This window comes from Agelaius tricolor, unplaced genomic scaffold, assembly GCF_023055355.1.
Source record: "Agelaius tricolor isolate 1412-34295 unplaced genomic scaffold, bAgeTri1.0.p SCAF_14, whole genome shotgun sequence".
Taxonomy (NCBI): Eukaryota; Metazoa; Chordata; class Aves; order Passeriformes; family Icteridae; genus Agelaius; species Agelaius tricolor.
This window is the reverse complement of record NW_027269274.1, coordinates 19,498,364-19,517,521: the sequence shown is the minus strand read 5'-3', so window position 1 is coordinate 19,517,521 and position 19,158 is coordinate 19,498,364. Positions and strand designations below refer to the sequence as shown.

The window sequence follows — 19,158 nt, the reverse complement described above, 5'->3', positions numbered from 1 at the left end:
TCTTGATTTTATAAGCATCTTGATACAAGGAGAGTACCTGTTAAAGAGCACTTTTCTTTGCAGATAACCCAGAGAGCAGTTAAAACAAGTCATTCCAGACTCTTGAGATATATTTATCTGAAAACACAGGAGCAGTGTGTGGTGTAATGGTCACACACATCTGTGTGCACATGTGGATGCTAACAGCTCCAAAGCCGTCTCTCAGCCCACAGGACCTCGCAAGGGTGAGAAACCATAGCCCTGAGCCTCGGTCTGCGCTGTGCACACACACCACACCCAGCGCAGAGCGGAGAGCAGCAGCCCGGTGAGCCAGCTGCGCTTCCTGGGGGCTGAGGGCAGCGGCACCTGTTTATTTCTGGAACAGGAATACACAAAACCAGCAGAACTCGACACAAAATGTGTCCCTGCGGCGAGGATGCGGCCACACGGCATGTGCGGATCCTGCGCCCGGGCAGGGACTGAGGGCTCGGCAGCACCGCGGGACCGGGACCGCGTGTGGGCCGCACGGCCCGGCCCGGGGTGCGGGCACGGCTCGGCCCGGGGTGCGGGCACGGCTCGGCCCGGGGTGCGGGCATAGCCCGGCTCGGGGTGCGGACACGGCTCGGCTCGGGGTGCGGGCATGGCCCGGGGTGCGGGCACGACACGGCCCGGGGTGCGGGCATGGCCCCGGGTGCGGGCACGGCTCGGCTCGGGCGCCGGCATCGCCACACACCGAGGACCTACGGCCCGAACGGAACGGCTATGCCGGGGCAGCGACAGATCCCCGCTCGGTGCTGCCGGCCCGGGTGTGCCAGGGCTACAATCCCCGCTCGGTGACCGATCCCTGCCCGGAGCCGTCACAGCGCGGCCGCGGGCGGTAGCGGGCGGGGCAGAGCGGATCCGGGCCGAGCGAGGCGGTCCCGGAGCCGGGCGGGGCCGGGCGGAGCGGGGCGGTCCCGGCGCGGGGCCGGGCGGAGCGGGGCGGTCCCGGCGCGGGGCCGGGCGGAGCGGGGCGGTCCCGGCGCGGGGCCGGGCGGAGCGGGGCGGTCCCGGCGCGGGGCTGGCGGCGGGCGCTGCGCTGCGCAGAGCCGGCTGCCCTCGGCCGCAGCGCGCCCCGCCATGCCCGGAGTGGCCGCGCTGGGCGCCGGCCCCGACCCCGAGGAGAGCTACGACTTCCTCTTCAAGCTGGTGCTGATCGGCGACGCCAGCGTGGGCAAGACCTGCCTGGTGCAGCGCTTCAAGACCGGGGCCTTCTCCGAGCGCCAGGGCAGCACCATCGGCGTGGACTTCACCATGAAGAGCCTGGAGATCCAGGGCAAGCGGGTGAAGGTGAGGGCGCTGGGCCCGCGGGGCTCGCTCCGGGCCGGGCCCCGGGCCGCCATCCCCCGCTGCCCGCAGGGACCCGGGCGGCACCGAGCGCGCCCAGGGCCGGGCCGGGCCGGTTCCGCCCTGAGCCCGGGCAAGCCCTGGCTCAGCCCGGCTGCCGCAGCTGCAGCTCTCCCTGCTCAGGCTCCTTTCCGGTGTGTTTACAAGGCAGAAGAAAGCTCAGCTGGGCTGCCGTGTTTCCAGAAGGGGATGTGCAACTGGCAGATTGAGAGAAGGTTCTTAAATTAGGCATGCTATTATCTTAAGACACTGTTTACAGGGTGTCACAGGAAGCGCCGGTTTCACGGTTCTTCTTCATAGAACCAATAAACTCTAAATTTGACATCTGCTTTTTTTTTTTTTTTTTTTTTTTTTTTTTTTTTTTTTTTTTTTTCCTTATGCTGGAGGAAATCAGCTGGGTTGTTAAGGTTAGAAAGAGCCCAGAGCCCAGGACATGTACCCCATGGATCTGTCCTCAGATTCTCAGTGGCACAGATTTCTCACCCTCTGAGCACAGGGAGTGCAAGAAGTGAACAGTGGGGAGAAAATGTTTAAAGCATCTGGGGTTTATAGTAGATGCTTTAAACAGGGATCAGTCCCTTCACCAGCCCCTCCGGAATGGGGTTCTGCAGCTATCCTTACCCCCAGTTAGACTTAAAAGCGTTTAATTCAGTCACTGCCTGGAGGAAGATGATGGAATTGCAAAGCTTTTGGTGGTACACAAATACAGTGATGTGGTTAAGTTTTGGCCTTGTTTGCCAAAGTAGGTGTCAAAGTCCTCTGTTAGTTTTTTCTTGTAAATTAACTTTGGCGAGTATTAAGGTGAGAAAGTTGCAGAAAACAGAAATGAAGGCTGGCATTTTTAAGGAAAAGAGAGGGATTAGCAGTTGCATAGCCATACCCTGCGGCAGTGTTTATTTCCTTGTTAGTGTCACACCTTTCCCTGTCAGTCTGCCTGAGGAGCTGAAAAGCAAACTCAGGTTTTCTGTTGGAGCTGGCGGTGTCTCTCCCGCACTTCTCCTTTAAGGTGGAAACCTGCCTTTGTTTAAATGCCGGGCACACCGAGAGTGACAAATGTGTCTGCTCCTGGTGCCAGGGACTGCAGGAGTGCCCCAGGAAACCAGCCAGACTTCCCAGATGTGCATTTTCATATTGTCACTGCTTACACCTGGGTATTCCAGGATTAGTAGCCTGGCTGTAACAAAACCTGAGTTATTTCTTAGTGTTTTACAAAAAACAAGGCAGAAAGTTCAAGGTTGAAACTCTTGAAGCTTTCTTTTTGTTTGGGCTGGTCTGTACTTCCACTTAGAAAACAATGAGGAATGCAGATATTGAAGAAGAGTATTTTAAGTATTACTTTAGGGAAATTAATCCAACACTTGCTGATTGACCTTACAGATACTTTTGTCAGCTGCCGGGTCAGGGACACAGCCTGAAAATGAAAGCATTTGCTTGGAGGGGTTTTTTGTTTGGTCAGTTAAGATGTGGGGTGTGTGTGAAGTTTAAATCAGACTTTTCCAGTTGGATTGAGATTTCAGAGCAGCCCATCTAACCTGGGTTAGCTTTGCTCAGCATGCTCTGGGAAACAGGAAATAAGGAAGCATTTCCTTGCTCTTTTTGGAGCTCCCCTGCACACTCTGCTTGCACTTCTTGCCTCTCAAAAGCAGGCCAGGTAATTGTCTGCTGCTTTGAGTTCCTTAGGGGTTTATGCTGCTCAAGACAGTATTGTTTTCTATTTAGCAAATGGTGCAGGAATGAGATAATTCCTGGTTTTGCAATGTTTTACAGGCTCATCTCTAGAAATTCCTTCAAAACAAAGTGTCTACAAAAACTTGTCCCACCTCCCCAGTGGCCTGAACTTCATTTTTAATCTGGCTAAGGGAAGCACTGCAACCCAACACTTATTTTGAGATTGAAGCAAGCAATTTTAGGTTAAATGTGCCCCTTTCTGTTTCGAACTTCAGATGTTCCCATCACAGTTACATAACATTTCTGAAACATTTGGAACCCAAGGATTTTAGGTCTCACTTTCTTTTGATGTGCTGTTTATTTTTGGGGTTTTTTGTTTTTTTTTGTTTGTTTGTTGTTTTTGGTTTTTTTGATAAGGGAAAAGATGCCTGTTGGAATACTGAAGGTTAAGGTGCTGCAAATAACTTTTTTTTTTTTAATAATTATTTATGAAACTTGAGGCTTTCCTTGCACCTTGCAGCTGTGTTCTTTCAAGTGTCTCACGTGGAGTTCCACACCCTGCTGGAGCTGACTAAACTTCACATAGAAAGAGATCAGCTTTGTGAAATGTCTGCAGGCTGTCTTCATTTACAGAAATGTTCTAGTACATGCTGTTTGAAATTGTGGCATACTGCTTTCTCTAAAAGCAGATTTCTCTGAATCCTAGAGTGCAGACTGTAGAGCCTAAAAGTTGCTCTCGTTAATCACTCAAAAGTGGTGTTAATCACTTAATACATAGTGATTAAAGTCCTATTGATAAAATAATTACTTGTTCTTTGAGTGATAGAAAAAATCTGGCAAACACAGCAAAAACGTTTTATAACTGTTATGTCACTGTAAGAAAAGATATTTATAAAATGCTGGAACCAAGATTTTACATAATGATAGGCAAGGACATTCCTAAGTCCAAGTCCATAAATCATGGTTAGTAATAACAAAAATCTTTTTCTTTTGATGAATTACCTCCTGTGAGCTAATTAATTGCCTTTAATGCCTACTTTATGCTGTCATTTCATAGTGTTTTACATAAAGTGTTTTTCCTCTATGCCACAATTTTTCTCCCTCAATATAACTCTCAGAAAGTAGCAGGAGAGAAGAACAGTTGAAAACACATTCCTTTTACAACAAGTACTTCTTTATTTGAAGAGGTATTTAAATGAAGAAGTAGCATTGCACTTTTTCATTTACAGGCTTTTTCAGCCCATATGTTATCAAGATTATTGGCTTTGATTCAGGCCTCGTGGCTGTGAACTGCATCCCTTTCAGAATGGCCCAAAATATATTTTGTGTCATGATCTGGCCAAATTGCCACTAATACAGAATTGTGTCTTGTTAAGGGTCCCGTCTCCTGACTGGGGATTTAATGACTTTGCTGCACAGATAAAAGCAGAGCTGTTGGAAGCAATATTCTTTGATATCCAGAGGAAAATGTAGCTCTCTGTCAACTCCTTTCACACTCATAACCTGCAGCAAATGGGAATACTACATTCCCAAAAAAGAGGGATTCCTCATTCTCTGAAAATTGTGCAGGGAAACATTTGAATGGGGCAGTGTATCCTGCCTGCTCTATGAATATCACTTTAAATTGAAATACACTGCCACAGAGATGTTGCTTTTGGCAGAAACTGCCTGGATTAAGTTGCAAGGCTGTTTCAGTAAATGTTTTTAGGAGCAAGTGTTGTGATTTGCCAGCCTACAGGAATGTATGTTACTGTTTGCCCTTTGAGATGACAGGACTCAGACACAGTTGGTTAAGAGTCATTTAGCACAGTCTTTAGATCCAGCTTCCCTGCTGGAAAATTTTATGGAATTTTGCTGCAAAAATGACATTTTTATTTTTGCAACGGAAGGTGTCAGCTGGAGGATGCACTTAGTCAGTCATTATTTATGCAAAAGCACACCTGAACTGTGGTACTTTAGAAGAATCAGAAAAGTACTTAATAAATTATGTAGGAAGTAAGGGAGGGGGAAATTATTTACTGTGTCTTGGGGCCATCTGTTAAGCATTAACCTTTGATAAAGAATATGTTGATCAATGCAAGAACAGCCACACTGGCCCGTTTGATAATGGTCATTTACTGTGCTCTTTGGCCAACCTGCCACTCAGCACCTTCAGCATTTTCTCTGTTCCTCTGCTGCCTGTAAGCCTGAGCAGACATCCCAGAATGATCTCCTAGGGAACCTCCATGAATGTTTCCACCTTCTGTTTTCCTCTTACATCCAGCTGAAACACTCCTTGTCCCAGATTTTTCTGGGGTCTCTCACTGTCCTTTATGTGCCACCTTGAGGAGTGTGACTGTCCAAAAGGTTCCAATCTGAGAGGAGATCAAAATAACCAGCTTTAGTGAGTAAATGAGTATCCAGTAGTGAAACAATTAAATTTGTGAGTAATTGAGTATTCGGTGGTGAAACAATTAGTGAAACAATGAGAAAGGTGGCTCCTTTATTCTGCCATATTCCTTCTGAACAAGGATTATTCATTCCCTGTTCTCTTCTGTTCCTAGCAGTGGTCCCCCTGCCACCAATCTCTGATTTCACAGGTGTTTCTAATTAGTAGTTTCTAATGAATTCAGCACAATTCTCCAGCAATCCCAGCTTCTCTCTTTCTTACACCAAAGGAGTTGCCAAAGTAATTACAAAATCAGGAACAGCTTTAAAAGGTTACTGAGTGACAGGCGTGGCTGCCATCATGTTATTGACAAAGCTGAAGCACTGAAATCAAGGAAATAAGTAATTAAATATTAAGTATTATCATTAAGTAATAATTAAACATTATTTATTAGTAGTATTAATTATTATTAAAATAATAAAATTTATTTGTTAAATTTATTAAAAGAAATATTTATTTTAATGAATCATATTCAAAATTAATAATAATTATGTCATTTACAACATATATCATACACTTGTACAATACAAAAGAATACATGAGCATATCTTTTTTAGTAACCTGTGGCTAGTACAGTTCTTCTGGTATTTAACTTTTAACTTAAACTGAGGGACTTAGGAATGAGAAATACTATGAATACTTTTTCTTTTTTCATCCAAAGAGTTTTCAATTGTTATTTTTTATCAAGAGTTATGTGCTTGTAAATATCCTTCAACAGAAGTACTATATAAAACTTTTACTGTGCACGATCTGGTTAAAGTTATAGTTGTGATTGGTATTTTTTTATAGTTGTCATGGTTCTTTTTCAGTAGAATTCTGTGAAATTTATCTCTGTAGACATGCTGGAGAAAATAGTGTTTACTTAGGATCAGAACTGGTATTTTTGTAATTACTTAAATTATATTTTTAACCGTGTATCAGACTGATTAATGTTACATGAAAATATTTTTTCTTAGAATTTTCTAAAGATGCTGTCACACAAAGTAGCTGTATTTTTCCTTTAGACATACAACTTGCTTTACATTAAGTGAGCTGGTTCTTAATACCTCCTTGCTGTGTCTATAATGTGTATTCTAAATGCTAGAAGACATTATTCAAATTACAAACGATGTGCCCAGACAAGGTTTTCAAGCTTCCAGACTGGAGAGGGGTTGTTCTTAGCTCAGTCACTCTGCACTTTTATTTACACCACAGGAAAAGTGTAAGCCAAAACAATTTCATTTCTTAACTCAAGTGTTTCCAATTTGTGTGCACAGAATCCCTCCCAAGAGTTGGGTAATCATCATCAGCCCTTTCTAGCACTTGACCTAATCAGGTGCTGAGATTTAACAAACACAAAGGGCTGTGGGAGACCTGAGTGCAGAGATCCCCTAAACCTGCTCCCAGTTTCCTGCTCCCTGCTAATTGCTGCTGGCTGCTCTGAGCCATTATCTGTTTCATTAATAACCATTGCTTCGTGGTTTTCTGAGTCCATTACAGCCCTTCCCCTGCTCTGAGAATTCCTTTTTGCTGGGATTGATTCCCTCTCAGCTGTACATATATCAGCTGGATCTGAGTGCTTGCTTAGCACAGGAAATGAGATCTTATCAGCACAGCTTCTTCCAAAGGGAAATTTACTGCTCAAAAATGCAGCACAGTCAGAAGATACTAAGAAAACACGACTGTGCAAAAGAAATAAAAGGAAAAATGCTTCCATGTTATTTGGTATAAAATAGCACTGGCACATTGTGTTAAAGTTGCTGACAACACTTCAGAATAAGGAGGTTCAGAGAGAGGGGAAACCACAAATAAAAGGTCCATGCTATGGGAGGATTCAAAACCCCAGTAGTATTTGCTGATGTCCTGATTCAGTGGAGATGCAGAACACAAGGAATGGCACAAAAAGACAAGCAGTGGTCTCCCATTTATCATTTGGGGATAGAGAAGTGAAAGTGCAGCAGAACATAAATTCATAGCAGGAAGCTCTTTCATTTCAGTGTGACTTTATATTGAAGCCAAGAGCTTTGGAAGATTCAGAAAGGATTTGAGATTTATACTGAGGATGAGGACATCCACAGTTACTTTAGATTAGAAGATCCTGGAATATAAGCCATCATGTTCCAGGACATCAGACAGCCTATAAACCAACAGGATTTATGAAGAACTTCCCTACGAGCAGCATGTGTTTGTCCACTCTGAATTGTTTGGTTTCTTCCTCTGGAACATCTCGTACTGGGAACTCCAACTCTGATACCAAACTCAGAGTTCTTATACTGCTGGATTTAGGCAAAAATCTTTAACCAAGCATTTCTTCTTCCTGCCCAGTTGTAATGTGTGTTTTACCACCCAGAAAAGGACAGGTGATGAGACTGACAGATCCTTCACTGGCTTCATTGAGACCCAGGCTTCCTGGCATTTCGTTTACACACTCTTTTATCTGTATTCTTTTCATTGTCTGATATTTCCTTCTAAAGCAGCCTCAGTGCTCTCAGATTATGTGACCACATCCTGCTCCCTTTGTTCCTGCCCTGCACAGCTGGCAGAGCCACAGATGGTGTGGTGGCCAAAACCCACCTGTAGTGTCAGTGACACAGCAGGTGACCTTGGCTGAGGCTGGCACCCTGTTCTGCTGCCAAGGGTGACAAAGGGCTGGGCACACCAGAGAGTTCCAAAATCTGCCACAGGAGGAGCTTGCTGGCAGGAAACCAGGGTGCCAACTGATGCAGGTGCAAACTCTGAGCAGACAAGTTCTCAGCATAGATTACATATATATAAGTAGTTATATATATGCATATATATATATATATGCATATATATGTAGTTATTATATATATGTGTATATATATATGTAGTTATTATATATATGTGTGTATATATATATATATGTAGTTATTTTATACATGTCTGTATCAAAGTTCTCAAGCATATGTTCTCATCCTTAGATCTTGTACAACAGCCTAGATACACACAGGGCTAGAATGCATTGCTTAGACAGGAGATTTGGATCAAGGCTCTTGGATCAAGTCCTCTCCCTCTCGCAGGAGAGCAGCTGCTGTGTGTCACTGTGTGTCACTGTAGCAATGAATCTGAAGCACTCAGACTGCAGTGTGCACCAGCCATCCCCCTTGTAACTGTTCTTACCAGAATTTTCTCAGGGCCCTCTGGAATTCATCAAGGTTACTAGGACATAGACTGTGCTAAAATAATAAAGAAGCAGCTAAGAAACTGAATTCCAAGACCACAAGAAGGAGCAGAGAGCTGTGAGCCACCTGGGCTGTGACCAGTCCCATCTTCTGAGAGGAGCATGTGGACAGGCAAAGGCACTGATGGGAAATGTGTGATCAGTGTGTGTAGCAGGGTTAGTGCATAATGCAAACAGTAAATGGCTTCTGCTTAATCACAGTGGTCAGTTGTCCAGGAGTCCTGAGTTCCCCACGTGTCCCTGTGTGTGTGGTTATCAAATATTGTGGTGTTGTGAGGGTCCCCAGGACAAGGTGAGAGATGAATATGACTCCATATTTCTTAGAAGGCTGATTATTATATTATATTATATTATATTATATTATATTATATTATATTATATTATATTATATTATATTATATTATATTATATTATATTATCTACTAAAAGTACACTAAAGAAAGAGAAAGGAGACATCAGAAGGCTGGCAAAAAATGATAATAAAAACCCCTGACAGATCAGAGTCCTGACACAGCTGGGCTGGGATTGGTCATTAATTAAAAACAATTCCCATGGAAACAATCAGAGATGCACCTGTTGGTGAGCAACCTCCAAACCACGTTCCAAACAATCAGATAATTATTGTTCACATTTCTTTTCTGAGCCTTCCCAGCTTCTCAGGGGAAAAATCCTGGCAAAGGGATTTTTCATAAAATACGACAGTGACATGTGTCCCTGTGTGTGACCCTGCTGTGTCCCTGTGTGCTGTGTGTGACCCTGTTGTGTCCCCCAGCTGCAGATCTGGAACATGGTGGGCCAGGAGAGGTTCAGGGTGTCCCTGTGTGTCACTGTCTGTCCCTGTGTGTTGTGTGTGACCCTGCTGTGTCTCCTCAGCTGCAGATCTGGGACACAGTGGGCCAGGAGAGCTTCAGGTTGTCCCTGTCTCTCCCTGTGTGTCACTATGTGTCCCTGTGTGATCTGTGTGTCCCTGTATGTGACCCTGCTGTGTCCCCCAGATGCAGATCTGGGACATAGCGGGCCAGGAGCGGTTCAGGGTGTCCCTGTGTGTCCCTCTGTGCCCCTGTCTGTCCCTGTGTGTCCTTGTGTATCACTGTGTCCCTGTGTGTCCCTGTGTGTGACCCTGCTGTGTCCCCCAGCTGCAGATCTGGGACATGGTGGGCCAGGAGCAGTTCAGGGTGTCCCTGTGTGTCCCTGTCTGTCCCTGTGTGTCCCTGTGTGCTGTGTGTGACCCTGCTGTGTCCCTCAGCTGCAGATCTGGGACATGGTGGGCCAGGAGCGGTTCAGGGTGTCCCTGTGTGTCACTGTGTGTCCCTGTGTGTGACCCTGCTGTGTCCCTGTGTGCTCTGTGTGACCCTGTGTGCTGTGTGTCACCCTGTTGTGTCCCTGTGTGTCACTGTGTGTCCCTGTGTGCTGTGTGTGACCCTGCTGTGTCCCTCAGCTGCAGATCTGGGACACGGCGGGCCAGGAGCAGTTCAGGGTGTCCCTGTGTGCCCCTGTGTGCCCCTGTGTGTCCCTGTGTGCCATGTGTGTGACCCTGCTGTGTCCCTGTGTCCCTGTGTCTGACCTGCCGTGTCCCCCAGCTGCAGATCTGGGACACGGCAGGCCAGGAGCGGTTCAGGGTGTCCCTGTGTGTCCCTGTCTCTCCCTGTATGTCACTGTATGTCCCTGTGTGTGACCCTGCTGTGTCCCCCAGCTGCAGATCTGGGACACGGCGGGCCAGGAGCGGTTCAGGGTGTCCCTGTGTGTCCCTGTGTGTCCCTGTGTGCCATGTGTGTGACCCTGCTGTGTCCCTGTGTCCCTGTGTGTGACCCTGCCGTGTCCCCCAGCTGCAGATCTGGAGCACGGCGGGCCAGGTTCAGGGTGTCCCTGTGTGTCCCTCTGTGCCCCTGTCTGTCCCTGTGTGTCACTGTATGTCCCTGTGTGCTGTGTGTGTCCCTGTGTGTCCCTGTGTGTGACCCTGCTGTGTCCCCCAGCTGCAGATCTGGGACACAGTGGGCCAGGAGCAGTTCAGGGTGTCCCTGTGTGTCCCTGTATGTCCCTGTCTGTCCCTGTGTGTCCTTGTGTATCACTGTGTGCTGTGTGTCCCTGTGTGACCCTGCTGTGTCCCTGTGTGCTGTGTGTGTCCTTGTGTGTCACTTTGTGCTGTGTGTGACCCTGTTGTGTCCCCCAGCTGCAGATCTGGGACACGGCAGGCCAGGAGCGGTTCAGGGTGTCCCTGTGTGTCCCTGTCTGTCCCTGTGTGTCACTGTATGTCCCTGTGTGTGACCCTGCCGTGTCCCCCAGCTGCAGATCTGGGACACGGCGGGCCAGGAGCGCTTCCGGACCATCACGCAGAGTTATTACCGCAGCGCCAACGGGGCCATCCTGGCCTACGACATCAGCAAGAGGGGCTCCTTCCTGTCCATCCCTCGCTGGATCGAGGATGTCAGGAAGTACGCTGGCTCCAACATCGTGCAGCTGCTCATCGGTGAGTTGGGAATGCACTGCTTCTGCAGTGTGGCCTCAGCTTTGGGTTCTGCGTGGAGTTAAGGTGTGTGCAATAAACCAGCTGGAAATTGCACCAGAGGAGCTGATTCACTGGAGCAGAGGTGTTTTGGTTGACTTCTGTTAAGGAGTAGACAGCTTTGAGCCCTTTGCATCTCATTTAATGGAGAACTGGCATGCCCAGGATTTCCCAGTTCTGAAGCACAGCTGCTGTGGAGTCCCCTTCCCTTCCCTTCCCTTCCCTTCCCTTCCCTTCCCTTCCCTTCCCTTCCCTTCCCTTCCCTTCCCTTCCCTTCCCTTCCCTTCCCTTCCCTTCCCTTCCCTTCCCTTCCCATCCCATCCCATCCCATCCCATCCCATCCCATCCCATCCCATCCCATTCCATGTGTTTTGTTGAGTTGGAGCACGCACCCACTTGAGCAGACAGGGAATTTTGAAAGGACTTTGGGGCAATCAGAGTTTGTCAGCTCTGTGCTAGAAGTTCTGCTTTCCAGCACCCAAATGTTTTGGGCTGAGTTTTGGACTCAGATGTGGCTCTTAGGGCCTGCAGAGCTGCTAATACAAGAGCAGTACCATTCTGGATTTCCCTAGGAATCAGCAGACAGCTGCTGTTTTCACACAATGGTTTTAACTTCAATTTCTAGCCTGTTCCCTTCTGTTAGGGTCTACAGGCACCGCTCTTCAGTTACTTTTCCTGTTCTTTACGGGTAACACAGAAATACAGGTTGGAAAGGGCTGGGGAGGTTATCCAGGCTCCTGCTCACAGCAAAGCCAGAGTCAGGCTGGTCAGGGCCTTTTCAGTCACATTTTGAAAATCTGCAGAATGGAAATTCTTCAGCTTCCTTGGGCAACCCAAGACCCTCCTGCCAAGCCCTTCCTGTGACACAAACAAGCAGATACAAATCCCTGTGTTGTTCCCTTTCCTTCCAGGAAACAAGTCTGACCTAAGTGACCTTAGAGAGGTTCAGCTGGAAGAAGCTCAGAGCCTGGCTGAACACTATGACAACATCATCTGTGCCATAGAGACCTCAGCAAAGGACTCCAGCAACGTGGAGGAGGCCTTTGTGAAGATGGCCACAGAGCTGATGATGAGGCATGGAGGGCCCATGTTCAGTGAGAAGAGCACTGACAGCATCAAGCTTGACAGCAAAGACGTTGTGGAAGGCTGGGGGTGTGGTTGCTGATAAGAGCTAGCTGATATCCCTAACTTTACTGGAGTTTAGATGGTGCTTCACCCTAATGCTGAGTAGCATGGTAGCCATATTCTCCTCCTCCTCCTCCTCCTCCTCCTGTGAAACCAGCAATTTTGTAGAAGTTAGACACAATCCTGTTTGCTTTAGTGTCTTATTTTTAAAAAGGGACTTTGGAGAGGTGGTCCTAAAAGTCAAACCCTCTGAAAAACCTACTCAACATTTGTCCCCACGGTTTTATTTTCTGTAACTTTCATACGAGTTACAAAAATGGAGGAAACTACTTTGAACTTGGTGTTTTCAGGTGGGAACACATTTGGTTGGGGAAGAGACTGATGCAAACCCAAAGGTCTGAGCATTTAGCATGGCACTGGTGGCAAAGGAGGTCACTTTTGGAGCAGGCAATCTTGACAGGATCTCTTGAAATGCCCATCACTCCAGCAGTGACCAGGCAGTGTCAGTGATAATGGTATTTCAAGGGCCAGAAGAGCCAAGATTTTGATTACAGGACCAAATAGCAGTCACCTGTCCTAGGGCATAGGGATTGCTAGTTGCTGTTGGAGCAGGCCCAGGTTGGGGAGCTCCTCTCAGGTTTTGTTACCATTTGAAGTTTTAACAGAAAGCAAAACCAGCCTGAGCACTGTCACTGGGCCAGGGTGGTGATTTAAAGCAGCCTTGAGGGGAGGGAAGATGCATTTCATTTGCCTGTTGTTTGCACAGTGGTAGCTCCTCTTTCCAGGTGGAAGCATCTCTGAGATTTTGCCCTCAGGTCTCACCATTTCATTCCACAGCTCAAGCCCTGCAGCCCTGGAAACAGGAGCTGGAGAAAGCTTGAGCTGGCTGTAGCCAGGATCTCCTGCCATGTGCCTGATGTCAAACACAGGCTTCATTCTGTCAGGCATTTGGTGTTACATTACCAGAGTGCATCAGTGGCATAAGTGGATTTGAATTTTTTATTGGTTTTGTTTTTTAAACCATCTCTTTAAATCCTGCATGGGCACATAATGGGAAGGAAGACCTCAGAATAGCTGAGAACTGCACGAGTGCAGCTGCTTGGCTGTGAGAGACCAGTGTCTTTTGAGTGATTCCCTCCCAGCTTTGTACCCAAATGTTCCCCTCTCCCTATCACAAGTTACCAGTTGCTTTTCATTTCTTTAGAACACTCAGCAGGAAAAATATTTCATAGTGGATCAGAAGTCTACACAAAGTAAAAGAGGTTTCATATGCAGCTCTTTCAGCTGCAGCTCTGTAGATCCCTTGTAGATGATGCTGAGGTACTGATGGATTCCTCTGCAGGGACGCTCTCAGGCACCTTACAGAGGTGGATTTGCAAAGAGAGCAGGAGCAGCAATATTTTAAATTCTGCAGGTAAAGCAGAGGTGTTCAGGTGTGGCAAGGGAATTTTGCAGTCCTGGTAATTGGAAGGAGTCATTATTAAGAAGCCCCATTTGAAGGGAATGCCTTGTCTCTTTGAAAAATCCAGGTCAAAAAGGACACTTTTAATTGTTTTGCTATGAGAGCTGCACCAGTTCAGTCATCCAACATATCCAGTGTCATGAAATTTAGGAAGATCTAGGAAAGGGCTAATGGATACCAATTTTAATCCTATTCATCTTCCTGTAGCAAATATTGAACCAATCTCTGCTCTTTCTGGTTTTTTAAACTGTGAGGTAGATAACTGAGGAGTAATGTGTGCTTTGTAGCCTGTTTGCTTCTATCTAAGGGGTTAGTTTTTAAATTTTATAGCTGTGAGAATGAAAAGGCCTTAAATTTTTCAACTAGTAGAGTTTTCACAATTCTGGTATTTTCTGCAGAAGGGCAGGCTGAGCTGCAGTACTTGGTAGTGGTTTTGGATGGTTTTCAGGATATTCCTGCTTCCAAAGAGAGTAGGCAGTAAATGCCCAGTAAGGCAGTTGGGAATTTGAAATTGGGAATGGGAATGAAAATGGGAATTTTCCAAACCCTGGAGCTGTTGGTGTATTCCCTATGTTCTGCTCTCAGGACAAACTGTGAAGTCAGTCCAGTTTAAAACTGAGTGCTGGTGGCTGCTTTTCCTGCTGCTGGGGCCCTTCAGGCCCAGAATGTTTGCAGACATTTGATTTTCTGTCATGACCCATTGCAGTTTGTACCTGTAGGTTGTGGTCCTGCAGTTCTGCTGGAGCAGGGAGCCCCAGATGAGCTCAGCCCCACTTCCTGCAGCATCAGTGCCAAATTATTCACTGCTGAGAAAAACCCATTTGAGAACAGTATTGCTATTTCTCAGACTGAAATCCATAGTTTACATAGCTTAACTCATCTTAAAACTGGAACAAGAAGCAAAATGAACATAAACCCTGCTTCCAGTGCAGCCAGTGAGTGATTGTGATTTTACAGTAGATGAAGAACTGAGGAATTATTGATCCATTTTCTTCTTTTTGAGGTTTGTTTAGTGAATAAGTAGAATTAGACCAGGCACTACACTTTCCATTACAATTTGCCTGGATTTATCTCTTAAACTAGGCTTGAAGGGTGAGGCTCTGTCTGCAGGTCAGTCTGGTTCAGTCAGAAAATGTGCAATACAGCAGCAGAGATTTGTTTGCTGTACTTTAAATGAAGGCACCAATTCCAATTAGTTTGCAGTTTCCTGCAGAAAACTAAAACCATGGCTTTAAATCAGATTTGTGTTTTAACTCTTGGCTCTTCTCTCTTGTAACAAGTGGAGTACAAGTTTGCATGCCCTCCTAACTGAACAAAAGAAATAGAAGACTTGGTTTATTTTTAATTTTTTTTTTTTTCAGAAGAAACCCAAAGACCTGGTTTATTTTTTAGATTAGCAGCTGGTGGTGCTTGGGCTGTGAGTAGTGAAAGTTTCTTTTGATTACCAAACCCTTCCTTTGTTCACTGCCCACTAGGCTGGGAGCTCCTTGACCAGAAATACACAGGAAATGTGGAGCTTTTCACTGCTCTGCTGAAGGTTTTATCAAACCTGGGACTCTCACCCAGCTATGGAATTCAGGCTTTAGGAATTAGGTTGCTTTAACTCCATTAATCCTATTGAAACCAAAATGCTACCTGGGTGGAGAGAATGAGGAGCAATAAACCTGAGCTTTATGGGTGAAAAGCTGAGTTTCACCTCTCAGGGTATAAATGGGCACTGATGGACATCAAGTGAATAATTCAGTAGTGCTTGTTCAGGGTTCACAGCATAAACACTTGCCAGGAAATCTGTTTAGTGCCAGTTGAACATTAACAAGGCTATGGTGCAGTAATTGCTTTTGAGCAGATCCCCTTGGCTGATCATGTATTTGCATTAGCATTTATCATTTCTTTTTGGCAGTACCAAAGTGTGCAGAAATATTACAAAAGCACAGGAGGGGACATTGATCTCTGCCTTGTAGCACTTGGGAGTGGAATGCAGAGGCAGATACTGAAATGAAATCATCAGCAGAATGTGGTTCCCAGGAGCCTTTGTTACCCTTTGTATTGATTTTAAGCTCATTTTATCTCCAGTTTCTCATCCAGTCCATCATCATGGATGGAACTTGTACAAATATTTATAATTACATCAATATAAAACCAAATGTCAGCCCAGAAATCTGCTAATGTTTGCTTTGCAAAACAAAATTTGAGAAAAATGAGAATACTGAAGAGCAGAGGAGAAGTCCTGATGATTTTCTTACTCTCACTATACTGGCAAGCAGGTTTTCAGGGGGAAAAAATCCAAATTAAGCCCAGCTAAAACCACTAACAGCTCTTCTGTTAGCTAATGCTGATAGATTTCCAAGAACTTCACCAGAAGTGGAATTTCTGCTCCTTTTGGGTGCCTGGGCTGTCATATGTGAAAACAAGGGTTTGGGAGCATGTCCTTTGGACATGGCATGCAAACTTGTCCTGAAAACTTGAAGACATTTTTTAAACGTGAGCCAGGAGCTGAATTGACACAGACAGAAAGCTGCAGGCAGATGCCTCCCAATGTCTTCAAAAGCATCTCGGTACCTTTGCAAATAAAGCACAAAACTTGTGGGGAAGTGGTTTTGCACTAAAGGGAAATAATTATCAGAGAAAAAAAATCATTAATGTGAAAGGCAGAGCATCTTGATTATTCTGCATTTTTCATGTTCATTTCCTAGTTCAATGCTGTGCATAAGTAAGATTTTTCCCTTTATAAATGATATTAAAATAGATAAAGTGTGAAAAGTAGTTTGATACTTGACAAAATAAATGCTTTCTTAGGAGAGTGATAATATTGATGAGGAGAATAACTTTGCTGATAGGGTTTGGTGGTGCAGTGTCAGGGATTCCCCACAGAGTTGTGCTGGAATGATGTGAGACACAAAAACCATTCCCAAAACAGGGGAAGCCAGTGGGGGACACCAGACCCTGTCCTGCCTGCCAGACAGAAAACAGATCCAGGCTGGTACTGAGCAGAAGGTGAATTTAGTTCTTTGTAACTGTTTTTAAAGATTTCTGTTTCAGATTTCTGATAGGCAGATTTTCCCTCTCCTGTGCCTCACTCGCTGAGATCTGCCAGGTAAAAACCCCACAGGTGCAGAGCAGGGAGCATCCCAGCCAGTCTGGCTCACACACACCTCTGGGGGGGAAGGAAAAAATCTCTAATTCATATTGAATTCATTCACTGCATTCCAAAATTATTTGAGGGGTTTGGGTGATAACAGTGTTAAAATGGTTCTGCATTTTCTAGGACAAATCTGTTGCTTTTCAAGGTTTCTTCGAGAGATGCAGGCTGTACATTTCTAATCATCAGTAACTGTTTTGCTTTTAAACTTTCTTATCTCAATACTGACTAAATGATTTGGAATATGAGGAGACAAGGGAGCAAGCTTGCATACTACAGTAATTTTTTATACTTTACCTTCATCTATTTATGAATTTATTATGAGAAGTATTTTTAAACATGAAACCTGCTTTTGTTGTGAATTTTAGCAAAGTAGTGGATACATTGTACTGAGTATCATTAAAAAAGGTTTAATTAAAGTACACATCTGGCAATTAATACCTTTTGTTGTTATTTTATGAATGTACCTTGTGGTATATGATCAGAAACAAAATCGATTTTAACAAATTCTGTATTCTATCCTACAGTGATGTATGGTCTACTTTTAGCAAGATATGACCTAATGTACTCTTAATTAAACAAATGGTGCTGAACTCACTTCCTCTTATCCTCCAAATGTCCATCACTCCAGCAATGCATGCACTCCCAATTGTTCCACTTAGCAAACTCTCCAGCAGAGCTGTCGGGAAGATGAAGAATGAAACCCCAAATGCTCAGTGTTGGAGAAGTGCAGATAACCCTCCCAGTGCTTGCAGTTAAGTGTGAACAATGCTGTACCTCCCCGGGGGAATGTTTAGATCCTGGACTTGATTGAAGTGCTGTTAATTAAACAAAGCAACACCCCTTGCTCTTTGCTTGGCTCTTTACTTTGAGGTCAGCAGATGGGAGTTGGTGATCCACAGGAGCCAAATATTGAATTTCTTGGTTTGCATTGTCTGCTGCTTCAGTGACAGCCTCGGGTGCCAAAGGAGGAGTTGTCAGTGCAATGGCCAGGCTCTAGAGCTGGCTCCTCAGAGTGCTGCTGCAGCTGGATTTGTCACTGAAATCTCTCTAAGGACTCATTTTTACTGTGCCTGCCCTGGCAGGGTGTGCTGGAGGGGATCATGAGAGAGGGAAACAGTGCAGGTGTCATGAGGAACATCTCCTGCTCCTGAAGGGACTGACCTGCATCTTCTCATCTTCCTCACATTAAACTGGAGTTTCTAAATCTGTGTGAGCAAAACCCCCAACTTGTAATAGCTTGTTATAAGTGCATGTGGTTCCCAGAAATGATTGCCCATTTCTGGGAACTCTCCCTGGAATTCTCCAAAACTGTGAAATAGTTTGGATACAAGAGATCTACACACACTACAACCATTTTTCATTGGCTGTGGTGAACTGACCTTTCACTATGTAGTTTGCACCTGCTAAAAAAACCTCCTGTATTTTTTACAGTTTAAGTTCACTGAATATTTTTTTCTCCACATTTATGGGCAGGAAGTTAGCTGTTAAACTAGCAAAAAGCATTTTCCCAGATACAATTCCATAAAACAAGACATCAATCCCAAATCCTATTGAAAATCAGATTCTGAGATTCTTACCTGTACACCAGGTGCTGCTTCTGCTTCAGGAACAGATCAATAAATAAAGCAATAAATAAAGAAATCACCTGCTGGGTGTTAAACTGTAAGGAATGTTTAGCATGATCCCAGTACTGAATTCTGAGCTTGGCATAAAAACCAACACAATGCAAGGAGGAGAGGTTTTAGTTAAGACCTGCTGAGTGCCAGGTGGTCTGAATTAGACAAATTCAAGCAATCTTTACACAAAGTAAACCCACCTGTGCTGTTTGGAATATGCACTCATCTGTTTTACTCACAGAAACACTTTGCTGACACTTGTCAGTGTGCAGCCTGTTTCTGCCAACGTTGGAAACAGGATTTATGTCCTCACCCCAGAACTCATCCTTGTCCAGACAGAAGAGTTTGACCCAGGCTGTGTGGGATGTGCTGTGGTATCTGTTAGTCCCCATTTCTGTACAAGTTACAGAGCACACAGGGCACCACTGAGTTCTGGAGAAACTCCTGTAATCCCAGCTTCTCCCTTTACACTGATGGAAGGAGATTTCCACCTCTTTTGGCAGCTGCCTTCTGTGTGTAGTGTTACCCAGGTCACTATTTCCAATAATTTCCTTTATTTCCTTTTCATCTGCTGTTTTTTCAGCATTCTGGCTTTTTGAGGGTCTGCCACTCACCAAGCTGGAGCTCATCCATGGAGCTGGAGAATCTGGAATCCTTGAAGGGTTTTA

General features: G+C 45.3%; 1 protein-coding gene across 2 annotated transcripts; it reads left to right on the top strand.

Annotated features, from left to right (window-relative positions):
• Window positions 1-977: 977 nt before the first annotated feature.
• RAB43 (RAB43, member RAS oncogene family) lies at window positions 978-17,718 on the top strand. 2 transcript variants are annotated; one of them, XM_071440082.1, is made up of 3 exons: window positions 978-1,308; window positions 10,932-11,109; window positions 12,057-17,718. In XM_071440082.1, exons 1-3 carry the CDS (start codon window positions 1,099-1,101, stop codon window positions 12,308-12,310), a joined length of 642 nt encoding a protein of 213 aa, XP_071296183.1. In that variant the 5' UTR covers window positions 978-1,098; the 3' UTR covers window positions 12,311-17,718. The 2 variants fall into 2 exon arrangements, with proteins under 2 accessions (XP_071296183.1, XP_071296182.1); XM_071440081.1 differs by having other exon boundaries at window positions 980-1,308; window positions 10,926-11,109.
• The last annotated feature ends 1,440 nt before the right edge of the window (window positions 17,719-19,158 follow it).

Excerpts from the sequence above, each read along its gene's own strand:
- RAB43 (XM_071440081.1), top strand. The coding sequence starts at position 1,099 with ATGCCCGGAGTGGCCGCGCTGGGCGCCGGCCCCGACCCCGAGGAGAGC. Across the intron at positions 1,309-10,925 it reads TCCAGGGCAAGCGGGTGAAG|CTGCAGATCTGGGACACGGC; the intron begins GTGAGGGCGCTG and ends CGTGTCCCCCAG. Across the intron at positions 11,110-12,056 it reads CATCGTGCAGCTGCTCATCG|GAAACAAGTCTGACCTAAGT; the intron begins GTGAGTTGGGAA and ends CTTTCCTTCCAG.